The sequence below is a fragment of the Cyprinus carpio genome, chromosome A13, assembly GCF_018340385.1.
Source record: "Cyprinus carpio isolate SPL01 chromosome A13, ASM1834038v1, whole genome shotgun sequence".
In the NCBI taxonomy this organism is placed as follows: domain Eukaryota; kingdom Metazoa; phylum Chordata; class Actinopteri; order Cypriniformes; family Cyprinidae; genus Cyprinus; species Cyprinus carpio.
In genome coordinates, this window is record NC_056584.1 from 595,441 (window position 1) to 615,433 (window position 19,993).

Below are 19,993 nucleotides of genomic sequence, written 5' to 3' on the forward strand. Positions count from 1 at the left end.
CAGAGAATGTCTGAGTCACAGCGTGAGCACAGAGCACTGCACACACACACACAGCGCTGGGAGAGGCTATTTATCATCAGATCGCGTAAATCAGTGGAAAATGAATAGAAATGATGATTCTTTCAGAAGAAATATGAAGTAAACGAGTAAATATATCCATATATCTGCATGTGCATGCATTTTTGGACTATAATCCCTTATTCACGCTGTTCAGTGAATCTATGTGAACACAAATAAACCGCTGCTGACATGACTGAATATGAATGAGTGGTGAATTTCTATTCAAAATTTGACATAATACGGATTTATTATTTTGGACTCCTGACATAAATTACTAAATTACTGTTACTACAACAATGTTTTAACATTTTTTTTTTTTATTAAGTGGTCAAATATCGAAACTAGGGTCTTTAATCATTCTACTGATTGCACAGTTTGTCCAGAGTGTGATGTTTAACGTGCTGTGAAAGTGAAACAACAATAATCTGGGGCCGTCGCCGAAAATATATTTAAAAAATGCATATAACATAAAGCTCACATTGTGTGTGTGTTTACATAGGCTATATGTGAAATTATATTCATGCCTCCTATGATGTATTTTTAATCAATCTGTTTTTGCAATGCAGCAATGCATTTTGTTTCTATACTGCGTCTACCATTATTATATTATAGAACAGTATATCCTGTTGTTTTTTTATATATATATATTAGGGGTTACACAGACTATCGACTATATGATCGACTACTTTAACCACTAGTCGGCGCTGTCGGAAACATTCGACTACTCGAGTGTGCATTAACCATAATGCATGCACAGTTTGCCTACAACGCAAATTGTAGGATTACAATATTGCATGTAGCTGTTACTTTCTATCACTTTCTCTATGTTACATGTAAAATTGTAATATGTAATTTAATAATTAGGGGTGTGCCCGTAGCCGAAATGGCACGGATAATGGCTTAAAAAATGAATAACGGATAAGGAATAATTCTGCCTGAATATTCGTCTGAAGCTGGCACAGTCTGGTGTTTGCTAGATAACAGTTGAGCCAGGGGATCAGCGCAATATTATACACAGACCTAAAGTCACGCAATAATGAGTGTGTGAAGTGAATGAATGTAAACTTTATGAGTGAAAAGAGCACAAATCAAAAACCACATTGGTGTTGCCTCTCCGTGCATCTCTCAGAAATCAGAGCTTGGCAAAAGTAATATCACCTATAATAATACATCATACACGGTCTACTATTTATATATATTTAAAAGGCAATGATTTAAACCATCACCAATCAAACAGCTGCGTTGCGCGCCTCAGTCTCTCCAAAACCAAACCAGTTCTCTCTTAAAAGTAGGCTAATAATCAACTTAGATGCAGATACATTTTCTTTGTTTGCTTCCTTATCTTTTGCTGGTTTGCGTGGCACATACACATTTGTTTAGTAAGTTCAAAAAGACTCGCTTAGAGAATTCTGCGTAATGAAAATGTGCACCTTGAATTCATTCAGTCATGTTCAAATGATCACTAAACGTTTGTCATGACATATCTGCTTATATGATTTAATTTTTTGAAATTAATAATTATTTTGCTTTAACGCAGCATATTTGTTCAGTGATAACTACGGGAAAAAAGATAGTCATAACAGTCTTATCATGTAACTGTAGGACACCAGGTTTTATCCGAAAACAGATACTTATAATTTTGTGACTGTTACAGATACAAATACTGGTTACATGAAAATTAAAATATGTATTGTCATAATTATAAAGTTTTGACAGTTTACGTATGTAATGTAAATGTTGCATTAGGCTATTAATTAAGTTAATTAATAAATGTTTATTGATAAAAAACTATTTAATGTCTATTCATTTACAGTAGCATGAACAACGAGTAGTCGAGTAACTCGAGTATTTTTAAAGTAAGTAATCGACTAGCATAAATCATTAGTCATGCAACCCCTTATATACTGTATACACACACACAGTAGGTGGACAACCAGAATGGGTATTACCGCCGCATGTGCCGCGGCGTTAACTGCAAGTCAGTCGCATGTTAAAATCATTCGCAAAACTACCGCCAGGTGGCACAAAGGGACGGATTGTGAACTGAATGTAATTGTAAAATGGTGGTTTGTTATTGGAGATGAAAGGAGGAAGTAAAACAACAATAACTTTATAATATAACATTTTAACATCCTTAACAACCATTATAAAATTTACAGTCAATTAATTTCAAAACGTGGGATAGTCTTAGGCTAGTTTATGCATCAAAAATTAAATGAAAGACCTTTATAAAAAGGCTCTTATCCATGTTATTGTTTTTTAAACAGTCATTACATAATAGGCCTATATATATATATATATATATATATATATATATATATATATATATATATATATATATATATATATATATATATATATATATGTTTGTACAGGTCCTCCTCAAAAATTAGCATATTGTGATAAAAGTTCATTATTTTCCATAATGTAATGATAAAAATTAAACTTTCATATATTTTAGATTCATTGCCACACCAACTGAAATATTTCAGGTCTTTTATTGTTTTAATACTGATGATTTTGGCATACAGCTGTTTTTAATACAAAAAAAAGTCAACCTTCAAATAATTATGTTCAGTTATGCACTCAATTATTGGTCGGGAATCCTTTTGCAGAATTGACTGCTTCAATGCGGCGTGGCATGGAGGCAATCAGCCTGTGGCACTGCTGAGGTGTTATGGAGGCCCAGGATGCTTCGATAGCGGCCTTAAGCTCATCCAGAGTGTTGGGTCTTGCGTCTCTCAACTTTCTCTTCACAATATCCCACAGATTCTCTATGGGGTTCAGGTCAGGAGAGTTGGCAGGCCAATTGAGCACAGTAATACCATGGTCAGTAAACCATTTACCAGTTGTTTTGGCACTGTGAGCAGGTGCCAGGTCGTGCTGAAAAAACGAAATCTTCATCTCCATAAAGCTTTTCAGCAGATGGAAGCATGAAGTGCTCCAAAATCTCCTGATAGCTAGCTGCATTGACCCTGCCCTTGATAAAACCCAGTGGACCAACACCAGCAGCTGACATGGCACCCCAGACCATCACTGACTGTGGGTACTTGACACTGGACTTCAGGCATTTTGGCATTTCCTTCTCCCCAGTCTTCCTCCAGACTCTGGCACCTTGATTTCCGAATGACATGCAAAATTTGCTTTCATCCGAAAAAAGTACTTTGGACCACTGAGCAACAGTCCAGTGCTGCTTCTCTGTAGCCCAGGTCAGGCGCTTCTGCCGCTGTTTCTGGTTCAAAAGCACACGCCTGTGCACGGTGGCTCTGGATGTTTCTACACCAGACTCAGTCCACTGCTTCCGCAGGTCCCCCAAGGTCTGGAATCGGTCCTTCTCCACAATCTTCCTCAGGGTCCGGTCACCTCTTCTCGTTGTGTAGCGTTTTTTTGCCACACTTTTTCCTTCCCACAGACTTCCCACTGAGGTGCCTTGATACAGCACTCTGGGAACAGTCTATTCGTTCAGAAATTTATTTCTGTGTCTTACCCTCTCGCTTGAGGGTGTCAATGATGGCCTTCTGGACAGCAGTCAGGTTGGCAGTCTTAACCATGATTGCGGTTTTGAGTAATGAACCAGGCTGGGAGTTTTTAAAAGCCTCAGGAATCTTTTGCAGGTGTTTAGAGTTAATTAGTTGATTCAGATGATTAGGTTAATAGCTCCTTTAGAGAACCTTTTCGTGATATGCTAATTTTTTGAGATAGGAATTTTGGGTTTTCATGAGCTGTATGCCAAAATCATCAGTATTAAAACAATAAAAGACCTGAAATATTTCAGTTGGTGTGCAATGAATCTAAAATATATGAAAGTTTAATTTTATCATTACATTATGGAAAATAATGAACTTTTATCACAATATGCTAATTTTTTTGAGAAGGACTATAATGTATATATATATATATATATATATATATATATATATATATATACACACACACACACACACACACACATACACGGATTAAAAGCTAAATGTTTTCATTTTGGTTCATTCTTGGTAAAAAAAAAATAAAAAGATTCTTCAGGTTCCATATGCAGAGCGAAATGAGAACGGTCCAGCATTTACAAATAATTCTTATTAACTTAACATGCAACTATCCAAAATAAAACCAAACAAGATTTGTAATGAAGATAGAAACTCAGCATCCTGCGTGCCTTGCAAATCTTGCACTCTGATATTTTACACACCTGCATTTAAATGCCGCTGCAATTTATTTATATTTATATATTTTTTTTACTTAAATTATATGAAAGCAAGTAAAGAAGGCTCCCTTTAAAATCACTGAAGTTGTCAATTAATGAAGCTCTTATTTACATCGTGTGCATTTTGTTGATTATAATGAGAGAACTGAGTTTAAACGTGAGGACGTTTTATTAATCAGTCCATTCTTTAGAGTTTCAATGATTTAGCTAAATCGTGCAGGTTTAATTTATTAGTTTATTGTTTTAATTAGGCCTAAATAATGGGAGCAAAATTATACAGTGCCTCATGTTTTGCTAAAGAAAATAATTTATAAAACACGCAACAATTTCTTAATCAGTGTACAGCCATATCTATTTCCCAAGAAGTTATCTGTCAAAATAAAGGACAGGTAACGAATAACGAAGTAGTGCGTGACAAAAATCCATGCTGTTTTATTAAAGGAATTTTAAAATATAAATTAAAATATAGGCCTAATATGTGAGAATATTGACATTTTGCATATAAATCCATGTAACCTAGCTCCCTAAAACAGGCTACCACTTTTAATGCTACGATGCAAAGTAAACCACAATTTCTTTACAATAATATAACACAATTAATATTATATAAATAATACTGCACACCTATTAGATGTGTCAAATCTAAAATAAGGTGTAATACTGTGCAGCTTAGAGAAAATATAAGCACAGGCTCATAGGCTTGACATTTATCCTGCTTGAATTCGTTCTAAGAAACACGTGAATATTAAATATTTTAACTACAGTGTTTTTCTTTAATTTTCCACGAATGCAGCCCTCAAATGTAACACATTGGTAAGGCAAAGCTGATGGCTATTTGCGAAAATGTGCTTTGATGCGTTTGTTTGATAATTTGTGGTTAAAGTGCCACTCAGTGGTCAAACGCTGCAAATGCACTTTGCAGACGCGGTGGTGGCGGCGGTGGCAGCGGCGTTCGTGGCGGTAAAACGATCATTTTGGTTGGCCACCTACTGTAAACTGGCTTAAAACAATGTTTTGTATTCTCAATACTGCTTTCATATTCTCATTAAATGTAGACCTACTGTCGTGGCCAAAAGTTTGGCAGTGACATAAATATTGTGTTTTGCAAAGTTTGCTGCTTCAGTATTTAGTAGTTTAAACCTATATTAATAGTTTAAACCTATATTAATGGCCCATCTCTTTAACCTGACTTACACATAACACATCACATTTCTATAATTCAAATCTGTTAAAGGATTGTGAGGCTGCATTAATCAGGTCAACCCGGAACTGGGAACACTTCCAATAACATTTGATGTACTCGCTACATCGTAAGAAGGATAACATCTATGCTAATATTAGTCTCTTTCATTCTTATGCGTAGCCAACCAGATTCAGTTTGTATCCAGTCCAGATGGTGGCTCAGAACCTAGAGACGACCTCTACAGCCCCGAATGTCTGAACATCAACTAGATGCGCCCCAGAGACAGATCCCTTGCGAAGACCTCGTCACCTCGACGACCATTGGCACAAGACTACGGGAACAAGACAAGACCTCTGCAACCATGTTGCAGCCTGGAATTAAACCACGCCATGATGATTTCTTCTGGTCAGAGGAGAACTGGCCCCCCGACTCAGGCTGGTTTCTCCCAAGGTTTTTTCTCCATTTGGCTTGCTTAGTTGGGGACGCTTGACTGATTGCACAGACACTATTGGAGGAGAACTGAACTGGATGATGACGTCACTGAATCATCAATGAACTGACTTTAGCTGCAAAAATGACTTTGTTATTGTCTTCTTGCATCATTGACAAACTATTTTCCTGTCTGACTCCATAAAGCTGCTTTGACACAACCAGTATTGTATAAAGTGCTATACAAATAAAGGTGACTTGACTTATTATAATTATTATTAATTGCATTGTAATTATTAATTGTACTGTTATTAATTGTAATTATGGACCATTTATTTCTACATAAAACTTGAAAGAAGAAAAAAAAACACTAGATGCCTGTATAGCCTTATATATAAATATATAAAAGGCTGTGCATTCCATAATTACTGAGAACAGAGCTTTCAGACATAATTACGTTTATAAGTTATTAGTTATACTACCTATTCTTTTTGTTGGCATTCTTATGAGGGGCCAAGCACTGCAGGTGCATAGGCACCTACTATATCTAATAATTTTCTTATTAGGGGCCAATCACTGAAGGTGTGAAGGCTCCTATCGTATCCATTCGTTTTCCTCTTCTTATTCTTCTTCTTCTGCTCTTGAGTGTATGGCAGACCACTGAACTGCTTGCTGGAAAGTTATGAAATATGGCACACAGATAGAGGACAGTCTTAATATCAACCAAAGCATCAAGTCAAATGATTTAAATTTTTCCCACATCATTTTGGGAGTCAAATATTTCATCAACAAATTTGATGGTGTGATGCCAAACTGCATCTGAGGCTGTATTTTTGCAAAGCTTTGACATAATGACACCAAACATTGTGCGTGCCATCGTCACCTCACACTGACCACACCTCATCAATATGGTAACAGCACCACCTATTGGTCAAAATCAATAAACCAGTAAATTATATTGAACCAGTTTATATCTGATTTTTTTTTTTTTTAGCCATTTTGAGTAAAATTATCTTGAAATGCCTTTAATAACTCATCCTTGCAGTTGGTTTTGCTTCTGTAGTGCTTGGCCCCTTAATTGCTTATATTTAGGTTTTATTTTTAGATATATATTTAGAGATTATTAAAGACTAGTTTTGGCCAAAGTTTAGATTAATTTTATGTTTTTTTTTTTTTACAGAAACTAATTTGAAAATCAAAATTCAGTAAAAAAAATAAACAAACATAAACAGGAATGCTTGATCAGAACTTGATTCATCTGGTTCTGATCTGATATCAACCTCTGGCTCAACTGACTAGTAAACAGTCCAAACTCACTCAATCTCTCTGTCTGTGTGTATATGTGTGTGTGTGTGTGTGTGTGTGTGTGTCTATTTACCACTCACGGTGTTTAAGTGTTTCACCCCTTCATGTGCATTTTTCTGCATTATGGTATATTTGTAGATTGTACTCCCCAAAAACTGCACTGTATTTTCTTTTCTTTTTTCCTATTTCCCATTAACTTCCTACAGCATTCTTTTTACCATGAACAACGTAATTCTATTTTTTTTTTCACTTTTTCAATTCGAGTCAACATTTTATTTTTTTTGGTGTTCACATAACAAGTTCTGCAAAAGTCACTACATTTCATTCCATTCCAATGAAGTTGTGATTCTTAAAAATTCTAAAAAAATTTGGGTAAAATGACCAAACACCAGAGGGTTAAACAACATTTGGTATCTGGCATTGTCTGAGGTTTAAGAATTATCTGCTGTGTGTCTGAAAAACAGGTTTCATTTTTTTTCATACATTATGTAATCTTTGCATTAAAATATCAGTGTTTCCAACACACTGAAGGGTATGCATCATACTAGCACAGATTGAGATCAATAAAAAATAAAATGAGATAGTACAGCATAGAATGAGATAAAGAACGATAAAAAACACCACAATACCAAAAACTGCACAAAATGTTGGCAGCTGAAAAAGTACCTACCATAAGAAAATCTACTAACAGTACTCACATGTTGTATTTCCAATATATGTAGTTGTACAGATCTGATACTGCACCCATTCCCTTGCAATTTGGAAGGCCTCAAATGGGACAATTTTACAAGCCAGACGAACTGCTTCTCCCTGTTGAGCCCTAAAAGCTGTTTATGAAAAAAAAAAAATGTTAAGAGGTTAACCAAATCATTGTGTAATTTAAGTTCTTTTCGAAAATACCTCAGCACGCGTATACGCGGGCATCGACTTCAGAGGGTTAATGCAGTTTTTTTGTTTTGTTTTTTTCTTTACTTTTCATTATTAACTGTTATTTGATAATACAATTATATATTATTATGTTTTACAACCCAAATTCCAGAAATGTTGGGACTTTTTTTTAAATTTGAATAAAATGAAAACGAAAAGAATTTAAATTCACATGAGCCAGTATTTATTTTCACAATAGAACATAGAGAACATAACAAATGTTTAAAAATAGAAATTTTACACTTTTATCCACTAAATGAGCTCATTTTAAATTTGATGCTTGGTCTCAAAAAAGGTCTCAAAAAAGTTGGCACGGGGCAACAAAGGGCTGAAAAAGCAAGACATTTTGAAAAGATTCAGCTGGGAGAACATCTAGCAACTAAATAAGTTAATTGACATCAAGTCTGTAACATGATTAGCTATAAAAGGGATGTCTTAGAGAGGTAGAGTCTCTCAGAAGTAAAGATGGGCAGTGTAAAAAAGATTGTGGAATACTTTAAAAACAACATTCCTCAATGTCAAAGGCTTTGCAAATTTTATCATTTACAGTGCATAATATCATCAAAAGATTCAGAGAAACTGGAGAAATCTTTGTGTGTAAGGAACAAGGCCGAAGACCTTTGTTGGATGCCCGTGGTCTTCGGGCCATCAGACGACACTACCTCACTCATGATTCTGTCATTGACGATACTAAATGGGCCCGGGAATACTTCCAGAAACCACTGTCCATAAACACAATCCGCCGTGCCATCTGCAGATGCCAACTAAAGCTCTATCATGCAAAAAGGAAGCCATATGTAAACATGGTCCAGAAGTGCCGTCGTGTCCTGTGGGCCAAGGCTAATTTAAAATAGACTGTTTCAAAGTGGAAAAGTCAAGGTCAGACAAGTCCAAATTTGACATTCTTGTTGGAAATCACAGTCGCCATGTCCTCCGGGCTAAAGAGAAGGGAGACCTTCCAGCGTGTAATCAGCATTCAGTTCAAAAGCCAGCATCTCTTATGGTATGGGGGTGCATAAGTGCATACGGTATGGGCAGCTTGCATGTTTTAGAAGAAAGGTATATAAGGTTTTAGAGCAACACATTCTCTCCTCCAGATGACGTCTATTTCAGGTAAGGCCTTGTGTATTTAAGAAGGACAATGCAAAACCACATACTGCAGATATTACAACATCATAATTTCATAGTAGAAGAATCCAGGTGCTGAATTGGCCTGCCTGCAGTCCAGATCTTTCACCTATAGAGAACATTTGGTGCATCATTAACACTAAAAATACATCAAAGACGACCACAAACTCGTCAGCAGCTGGAAACCTACATCAGGCAAGAATGGGACCAAATTCCAACACCAAAACTCCAGAAACTTATAACCTTGATGCCCAGACATCTTCAAACTGTTTTGAAAAGAAGTGGAGATGCTACACCATGGTAAACATGCCCCCATCCCAACTATTTTGAGACCTCTAGCAGGCATTAGCTCATTTTGTGCACAAAATTGTAAAATTTCTCAGTTTTAACATTTATGTTATGTTATCTATGTTCTATTGTGAATAAAATATTGGCTCATGTGATTTGAAATGCTTTTAGTTTTAATTTTATTCAAATGTAAAAAACGTCCCAACATTTCCGGAATTCGTGTTGTAATAATATTAATTATATATTATATTATTATGGCATTAAGCTTTACAAATCATTACAGGAAAGGGCTTTACATTAACCCTCGCCAATCTGCCAAATGTGGGTAGATTTCATTAGTGGCGTGTAACTACTTTACAGCATTGCACATTACATTGTTCAATGTAAGTAAAATATTAATTTCACAGTGTAGATAGCTTCAGTTATTATAACAGCTGAAATTAAATCATTATAATTGTTTTCATTAAATTGTAATCAAGTTAAATTTGTGTGCATTTGATTGCCAAAAATATATATAAAAAAATTTAACAAGAAATTGTTGTCAGTAAAAAGATGTTTGTACAGTATTGTCAGATTGTCATCAATTTTAAAATTATTTTTAAGCACACTGATGTCATAACACTAAATTTAGTTAATCAGTTTCTAATGAATAATAACTCACAATTAAAGGAACAGTTGAAATCTTCATCACTATCAAAGTCCACTCTGGAGAATTCACAACCTGGACAATCATTCTTGGAGGGAAATCCAGTCTGTAAATGGCAAACAGAACAATTAAGTGTGAAGTATTATTCAAGGCTGCTCTGTCTGGTATACACAACACTTACTTTAAGAAGATTGATCCTTGCTGCTCTTAAATATTTTATCGCCATCTGGCCAACTACAGGATTCTTTGATAAAATTTCATGTCGGAACAGGTTTCCCCAGGTTATTTGCGTGGACGACTTCAGAAACTGTTTGAAATAATATATAAATAATTAATAAAAATGGAATGCATAGTAGACTAAATTTAGCAAAACAATCTTAAAGATTGACCAGTGTTTTTCACTAAAGCTATAATGCCACTCAACCTGGCTAGGATGAGAAGTGAAGGCAAAAAGAGCTTCCATGTATTTATCCAGGTTAACCGGAACTTGTACTTCAATATCTGAACCCTAAAGAGAAATATACAAATATCTTTTTGTATTTTTCATGAGAGAGAGAAAAAAAAAAAAAGATTAAAAATATTGTTAAATAACAGTGATGCTTATGCTTTAACCTCACCAATAGAGAGCAGATTTGGAAACCCAGGGCACAGAGAACCTGACACAGCCTCTTCAAAAAAGTGTATCTTCTTTCCACAATGCCACCTGATGATCTGAATTGTAAGATGGACAGTTTTAGGTATAACTAACAGAAGTAAATTCAGTTATTCTAAACTAAGCTTGGCAGTTTCAAGAAAATGTTAACTTACTGGTTAGACACAGCTGCACCACCTGCCGACCTATATTAAAATAAAATTCAAAGAGCAGTTTGCAGTCATCCAAACAGTATCAAGTCATTTAGAGAAGGGTTCCTCAAGTCCCACTCTGGATGTCCACACAGTTTAGTTCCAACCCTAATCAAACACACCTTAAAAAAAAAATTAATAAATAAATAAATAAATAATCAAGGCTGTGCCCGAAATCTTAGGCAGCTAACTTGTTGCCTTACTGCCCTATCAGGCAATGACTTTTCAGGTAGCACAAGCTCCCAAAACAGACTTAGGACAGGCTTATAATAGTTTAAAGGGGTCATATGATGCGATTTCAATTTTTCCAATTTTAGTGTGAAGTGAAGTGAAGTGAAGTGAAGTGAAGTGAAGTGACATACAGCCAAGTATGGTAACCCATACTCGGAATTCGTGCTCTGCTTTTAACCCATCCAAAGTGCACACACACAGCAGTGAACACACACACACCGTGAACACATACTCGGAGCAGTTGGCAGCCATTTATGCTGCGGCGCCCGGGGAGCAGTTGGGGGTTCGGTGCCTTGCTCAAGGGCACCTTAGTCGTATTGAGGGTGGAGAGAGCGCTGTACATTCACTCCCACCACCTACAATTCCTGCCGGCCCGAGACTCGAACTCACAACCCTTGGATTGCAAGTCCGACTCTCTAACCATTAGGCCACGACTTCCCCACAAAAAGTGTTAAAGCAGCCATGTCAGGGAGATGCTGTGTGTATCTAGGTGAAAGCAAAAGCACTTTATTTGGCCTTCCGAAAATACATTCATTAACAGAACAGCAACGCATTTTATGGACGACCGTTTCATGAACCTAGGAGAGGAGGTAATTCTGACTTTGCTACGAAAATCTGGTGCTTCTGAATCAGCTACTGACTATGTTTTGTTATTAGTTTAAGTCTTTGTTATTGAATATTCAAATGCAGAGTTTTGCCAATAGTATCTGCGTGTGTGTGTGTGAGAGAGAGAGAGAGATTGTCAAACAGTGGAGTCAGCTTTCTTAACCGTCCATGGCTTGTGCCCTGGAAACACATACGAGCTTCATCACTGTGTCTGTCACGCGATTCTGTTCCCCTTTTGGACTTGAACTGATGGTAAAACTAAGGACATTATCAACTGTCTTTACATTTATTTTGAGAGATGAAGCTCGCGATTAGAAAGGGGCGTTACATTTCCTAAGAGTGCTTGCGGCGATCGACCAATCACAATGCACTGGGTCAGCTGGCCAATCAGAGCAGACTGTGCTTGTCAGAAAAAAAAAAAGAAAAAAGCGGAAAAAAGTGAAAAAAGTGCATTCACCTAGATACACACAGCATCTCCCTGACATGGCTGCTTTAACATTAACTGCGGTTAATGAAACCACGCCTTCTTTCTTTGCTTGAACATTTGGACAGCATTACGCAATTGTTTCCACATAGTGATGTAGATATGTGGAGGCGTGTTTGAATGAGCCATTTTAGGGGGCATGGCAGGGTCTTAAGTTTGATAAAGAATATCTCTTTGGATTTGAGAGATGGGGGGGACTTTGTAGAAAACAACACGTTTGAGAGAGGCGGGGCATAGAGGACCTACAATAATGTACAGTATTTGAAAAATAATGTGTTTTTTGAACATTAAAGCATGTCAATATATATTGTTACACGAAATACACAAAATAATGATCTTTAAAAAAGCATCATATGACCCTTTTAATTATCTACAACAAAATAGAGTGTGTTTTGGTGATAACCAAGATAATACAATACCATTTATTTATTAATTATTTATTTATATTTATTTTTGATAGTAAAAAACATCAAAACTGGAATTTTTTTATCAAAAATATTTATGCACAAACTGAACACCAATCACAAGTTTCGGATGGCACATTTATTTATTTATTTATGGTCATCTGTCACAGAATGGAATGCACGGGATAGTGGGACATTATAGGCAGTGAAGGATACATCTATGCTGCCTTCAAAAATAAGATTAAGATTAATCACAGGATGTGACATGATCATTCGGATATGCCTTGATGCCTTCCTAACAGCATATGCAGAGTAAGCATCTTTCAGTTTTGGACACAGCCAAGGTCTTCAGTGTCTAGAAAATTACTAGAAATACTAGAAAACACTAGAAAAGGGAGTTTGATCTGGGTTTGAACTAAAGTCTACAGGACAATGCTCACTCAAGATATAGGAACCCTGATATACAGTAAGACGTTTACTCACTGTGCAGCAGACAGAATGTAGTTCATGGCAACTTCATCAAAGAGTACAGTAAATGGCTTTCTCTCCTCTAACTTTCCCTGTGGAAATACAGAAAATGCTCAGTCAAAACTTCACACAACAGTGTTACTCCTTATTAGTTGTCCATTTTGCCCCATTGGCATGTTCTTCCAAAAGTGGCAGTCAAATTTTATTTCCTTTTACATCCTATTTAATTTTTATTTTTCCCGTTAAAGTTCTACTGCAAGAACAAACACGATGATGGACTGAAAATTTGCTGATTAACTAAAAATTACGTAGAAACTCTCAATAGATAATTTAGCCAACATGAAGAAACACCAACATATCTCTCCTCTACGTGCCCCAAAAATGCTGGGCATTACGTTTTTTATTGAGTTTCCTTACATTTCAGGAATTTATATCCCAACCACTTCCCAAGATATTTAACACTATTTCCCAAAAAAGAATATTCCTCTGCATATACAGTGTGTGCCTGATTCTTGTTTGCACTTCCAGCATTCCTTATTATTCAAACAACCCATATTATAAAGCCTAACTGATTGTAGTAGTACTGGAGTAAAAATTTTCACTAGATGAATTTACCTCTTACTTCCTTTAAATACCTCCCATTATTTGTCCTTATCTATTTTAGCTCTTTGCCAAATCAATATCAGATTTTTACAGTTCCTTTTATCAATTCTTATATATCTTTGATAAAAATTAAAAGCTTGGAAATTCGTAAAACTCTTCTAAAATATTTTTTAGAAGAAATGATGCCACTAAAAACATTCTAATCTTTAAAAACTTCCAAAATGATCCCATCCCTCTATTTTTTTTTTCTACTAAATTGTTGCAAGATAACAGCCCATTGTTACAAAAGTTATTTAGAGTGTGTATTCCACCTCTAAACCATGGACCTTTTTTTTGAAGCGGAAATCCGGAAATTCTAGTGTGCTGCCATTTCCCAGCTTGCCATTACATGACTCCTGCATGGTGCAATTTTATATCATGCCCTTACAGTCAATCAAGGTCAAAAGTCATTCAAAAATGAAGAATATTAAATATACAATTTAACGTGCTATTTAACATGCAGTACTGAGACTGCTCTCATCAATTACAAATAAACTGCTCTCATCATCCGATCGTGGTTGTATTTCTCTATTAGTGCTACTGTATCTTAGCGCTGTGTTTGACACTACTCAACTCTGCACTGGTTCCCTATTGAACAATGAATAGTTTTAATTCTCAAAAAATTATAATGTTGTTTTTAAAGTTCATTATTTTCCATAATGTAATGATAAAAATTAAACTTTCATATATTTTAGATTCTTTGCACACCAACTGAAATATTTCAGGTCTTTTATTGTTTTAATAGTGATGATTTTGGCATACAGCTGTTTTTAATACAAAAAAAGTCAACCTTCAAATAATTATGTTCAGTTATGCACTCAATACTTGGTCGGGAATCCTTTTGCAGAAATGACTGCTTCAATGCGGCGTGGCATGGAGGCAATCAGCCTGTGGCACTGCTGAGGTGTTATGGAGGCCCAGGATGCTTCGATAGCGGCCTTAAGCTCATCCAGAGTGTTGGGTCTCTCAACTTTCTCTTCACAATATCCCACAGATTCTCTATGGGGTTCAGGTCAGGAGAGTTGGCAGGCCAATTGAGCACAGTAATACCATGGTCAGTAAACCATTTACCAGTGGTTTTGGCACTGTGAGCAGGTGCCAGGTCGTGCTGAAAGGTCAGTAAACCATGACGCCATAAAGCTTTTCAGCAGATGGAAGCATGAAGTGCTCCAAAATCTCCTGATAGCTAGCTGCATTGACCCTGCCCTTGATAAAACACAGTGGACCAACACCAGCAGCTGACATGGCACCCCAGACCATCACTGACTGTGGGTACTTGACACTGGACTTCAGGCATTTTGGCATTTTCTTCTCCCCAGTCTTCCTCCAAACTCTGGCATCCTTGATTTCCGAATGACATGCAAAATTTGCTTTCATCCGAAAAAAGTACTTTGGACCACTGAGCAACAGTCCAGTGCTGCTTCTCTGTAGCCCAGGTCAGGCGCTTCTGCCGCTGTTTCTGGTTCAAAAGAACACGCCTGTGCACGGTGGCTCTGGATGTTTCTACTCCAGACTCAGTTCACTGCTTCCGCAGGTCCCCCAAGGTCTGGAATCGGTCCTTCTCCACAATCTTCCTCAGGGTCCGGTCACCTCTTCTCGTTGTGCAGCGTTTTTTGCCACACTTTTTCCTTCCCACAGACTTCCCACTGAGGTGCCTTGATACAGCACTCTGGGAACAGCATATTCGTTCAGAAATTTCTTTCTGTGTCTTACCCTCTCGCTTGAGGGTGTCAATGATGGCCTTCTGGACAGCAGTCAGGTCGGCAGTCTTACCCATGATTGTGGTTTTGAGTAATGAACCAGCCTGGGGTTTTTTTAAAAGCCTCAGGAATCTTTTGCAGGTGTTTAGAGTTAATTAGTTGATTCAGATGATTAGGTTAATAGCTCGTTTAGAGAACCTTTTCATGATATGCTAATTTTTTGAGATAGGAATTTTGGGTTTTCATGAGCTGTATGCCAAAATCATCAGTATTAAAACAATAAAAGACCTGAAATATTTCAGTTGGTGTGCAATGAATCTAAAATATATGAAAGTTTAATTTTTATCATTACATTATGGAAAATAATGAACTTTTATCACAATATGCTAATTTTTTGAGAAGGACCTGTACATTTTAAAATCTTGCTAATTACTTATAAAGCCCTAAATAAAGCCCTAAAAGCCCTAAATGGTTTAGCTCCTCAGTAATTGAGTGAACTCATTATAGTCCTTCAAGTCTGCTATCTCAAAACTCTGGCCATTTGATAATACCTAGAACATCAAAATCAACTGTGGGTGGCAGATCCTTTTCCTATTTAGCACCCAAACTGTGGAACGATCTACCGAGTGTTGGTCGGGACGGGAGGCAGACACACTCTGTCAGTTTAAATCTAGATTAAAGACCCAACTCTTTAACCTGGCATACACATAACGCATTATCACATTTCTATGATTCAAATCCATTAAATTATTGTTAGGCTGCATTTATTAGGTCAACTGGAACTAGGAACACTTCCCATAACATTCAGTATACTCATTACATCGTAAGAAGAATGGCATTTACTCTAATATTAGTCTCTTTCATTTTTATTCCAAGGTAAGCAGATCCAGTCTGTATCCAGTCCAGATGGTGGCTCAGCACCTAGAGGTGACCTCTACAGCCCTGAATGTCAGCGGAGACGTCGTCAACTAAATGCGCCCCAGGGACAGATCCCTTGCGAAGACCTCGTCACCTCGCGACCATCGGCAAAAGACCACGGGAACCAGACAAGACCTCTGCACCTGTGTTGCAGCCTTGACAAACTATTTTCCTGTTTTACTCTGTAAAGCTACTTTGACAACCAGTATTGTATAAAGCGATATATATATATATATATATATATATATATATATATATATATATGATGACATTACTTCCTCTTTGATGATGTCACTTCCTGTTTGTTGCTGCCGTGTTTTAAGTTTGAGCTCTGTCTATTTTTTTTTTTATCTTAAAATCAATTTTATACACCATAATTTAAATTCCTATAACATGTGAATATATCCTCTATCGCAGCGGTTCTCAATTCCAGTTCTCGGGACCCCTTGCTCTGCACATTTTGTATGTCTCTCTTATCGCTTCAGACATTTGTTCTATTCAAACGACGTGGACATCACAGGATATTCCGCAATGATTCCAGTTCAAAGCAAACGTATATTTCCCATTCAAAGTGCACTGAAGTGTGCGAGATGTGAATTTAAATTGTATTTATTTACCAAGGTATGAGATGTGATGTCACAGTTGTCCATGAAGACGTTGCGCAAGTGCAAATCCGGGAATGAATGTTACGAAGTGAAGTAAACTTCAACAGATTTCCCCTGCTCAGGGAGTAGGGAGTAATGAACACTGTGTAGAGACCATGTTAATCGGAACACAGTTCATGCATGGAGCTCACTTCTAACAAGCGGATTATCTGAATCAGGTGTGTTAACAAAGAGAGACATACTGTACAAAATGTGCAGAGCAGGGGGTCACGAGGACTGGAATTGAGAACTGCTGCTCTATCGTATTCTACAAAAAAAAAAAAAACAATCAGAGCACCTTGTTATCACTAGTTTTACTTTGATTTCCAGAGGACGCTATTCGTTTATAGCCCATTAGCATTGCCAGCTTGGTTACCGCTAATCTCGCATTGCTAATCTTGCATTGCTAATACTCTATTCACACATATTACCATTGTTTTTCTCACGGTTACTTGCTTTAATGGCAGATGTGTCTACCTTTGAGTGCAGGTGAGGACATATTGCACTAAATGTAGCTCAAGCTGGAGGCCGTGGAGAAGCTGATTCATGACCTGGTGAATAAACAGGTCCAGCTGAGAGAGCGGAGAGCTGGAAACATCCCAGGCTGATGCTCACAAGTCCGGGATAATATACAATGCGCTGCTAACAGTCCCACCACCTCTACTCCATGTGTTTCTCTGCACAGGTCCAATGCACCCAGGATGTCTTTCACTCCAGCACCGGGACACCACGTATGGTGCACCCGCAGGGGAAGACACAAGCCAGGCCCCGGGCGACGACCTCTAACCCTCCGCCGCCTCCAGTCATTGAGATCTCCATCCTGAACCACTTTGGTCCCCTCCGCGAGACGGAACGCGGCGCTGTGATCGCCGAAGCCTCAATCATCAAATCAACGTTAGCTGAAGGTTTCCCTGGTGTTCGTGTTCTCGATGTTTGTGCGCAGATACCCATGATCCTGAAGGGCGACAAAGGCCCCGGAGCAGTTGTGCTTCACGCCAGGATTAACGACACCAAGCTGCGGCAGATGGAGACACTGAAGAGGGACTTCAGAAGCCTGATCGAGAAGGTGCACAGCACATCGCCCGTGACGACAGTCATCGTGTCAGGACCGCTTCCCATGTAGCGACGAGGACACAAAAGGTTCAGTAGGCTTTTTGCTTTAAATGACTGGTTATTGTCATGGTGTAAAGAACAGAAACTGCTCTCTGTTAATAATTGGAATCTTTTCTGGGAGCGTCCTAGGTTATTTCGGACTGATGGCTTGAACCCCAGCAGAGTTGGAGTGGAACTCCTGTCGGACACCATCTCCTGGACGCTGCGCTCCATATGACTAAAAAGCCAATTCTAAAAAAACTGCTATGATGCCTTTTGTTCTACCCACTTAAATGATAGAAGTACAAGCACTGTCCAATCTATTAAGACTGTGTCTGTTCCCCAAATAGTAAGGTCAAAATATAAATTAAATGCAGGATCTAGAAAAAATCTGATCGTGATTAAACTAGAATGTACAATAAATGAACAAAAATAGTTTTTAAAGTTTGGGCTCATAAACATTTGATCACTCACACCCAAAGCAATTATTGCAAATGAAACGATCACAGACAATAGTTTTGATGTACTCTGGTTGACTAAAACCTGGCTAAAACCAAATTATTATATTGGTCTAAATGAATCTACTCCACCAAGCTACTGTTATAAGCATAAGCCCCATCAGACTGGTAGTGGTGGTGGTGGTGTTGCAACAATATATAGTGATATTATCAGTGTTACTCAGAAAACAGAATACTGGTATAACTCATTCGGAATACTTCTGCTTAATGTTACACTGTCAGATATGCAAAAGAAATCTATGATATCTCTTGCTTGGGCTACTGTGTATAGACCACCAGGGCCGTATATAGAATTCCTAAAAGAATTTGCAGCTTTCCTCTCCGACCTATTGGTTACTGTTAATAAAGCGCTAATTGTCGGAGATTTTAACATTCACGTTGATAATGCAAATGGACTTGCGATTAGGACTTGCGATTACTGACCTAATAAACTCTTTTGGAGCCAAGCAAAACGTCACCAGGCCCACTTATCGTTTTAATCATACACTAGATTTAATGATGTCGCATGGAATCGATATTACTGATATAGATATCGTACCTCAAAGTGATGATGTTACTGACCATTTCCTTGTGCATGCTGCGTATTACTGATATTAACTATTTGGCTCCGCTTAATCATCCTGGCAGAACTATTGTTCCAGCCACCAAAGACAGATTCACAAATAACATGCCTGATTTATCTCAACTGCTCTGTGTACCCATAAATACACATGAACTAGACGAAATGACTAGCAACATGGGAACTATCTTCTCTAATACATAAGAAGCTGTTTTCCCCATCAAATTGAAAAAGGTTAGAGAAAAACATACTGTGCCATGGTACAACAGTAATACCCAATCTCTCAAGAAACTCGCAGTCTTGAGTACAAATGGAGAAAAACTAACTTGGAAGTTTTTAGAATTGCTTGGAAAAACAGTATGTCCAGTTATAGACAGGCTCTAAAAGCTGCCAAGGCCAAGCATATCCACAGACTCATAGGAAATAATCCAAAACAATCCAAGGTTTTTATTTAGTACAATGGCTAGATTAACAAAAAAAAACATTTTTTAAATAAATAAATGGATTAAAAAATAAATGTGTAAAATAAACATACTTATACTTTAGATGACAAAGTATTTTTTTTTTTACAAATAAATAAATATTAAATAAAAATATAATTAAAAAGGAAGTAAACACTGTAACCAACAGTGCACTCGCTATTCTGGGAAGTTTGTGTGCATAGGGAATAATATTTTTCAAATAAAGCCAGGGTAACACCCATTTTACATACAACAC

The 19,993-nt window shown here is 37.2% G+C and overlaps 1 protein-coding gene across 3 annotated transcripts in view; it reads right to left on the reverse strand.

The window, feature by feature from the left end:
• The window catches only part of LOC109080806 (exportin-5-like), a 199,855-nt gene that overhangs the window by 76,701 nt on the left and 103,161 nt on the right, over positions 1-19,993 (reverse strand). For all 3 annotated transcript variants that reach the window (XM_042768338.1, XM_042768339.1, XM_042768337.1), the window contains 7 exons: positions 13,219-13,295; positions 10,975-11,004; positions 10,785-10,878; positions 10,592-10,675; positions 10,349-10,474; positions 10,183-10,273; positions 7,877-8,005 (listed from right to left, as the gene is read on the reverse strand). In XM_042768338.1, coding sequence (XP_042624272.1) covers positions 7,877-8,005; positions 10,183-10,273; positions 10,349-10,474; positions 10,592-10,675; positions 10,785-10,878; positions 10,975-11,004; positions 13,219-13,295 — 631 coding nt within the window. The remainder of the gene's footprint in view (positions 1-7,876; positions 8,006-10,182; positions 10,274-10,348; positions 10,475-10,591; positions 10,676-10,784; positions 10,879-10,974; positions 11,005-13,218; positions 13,296-19,993) is intronic.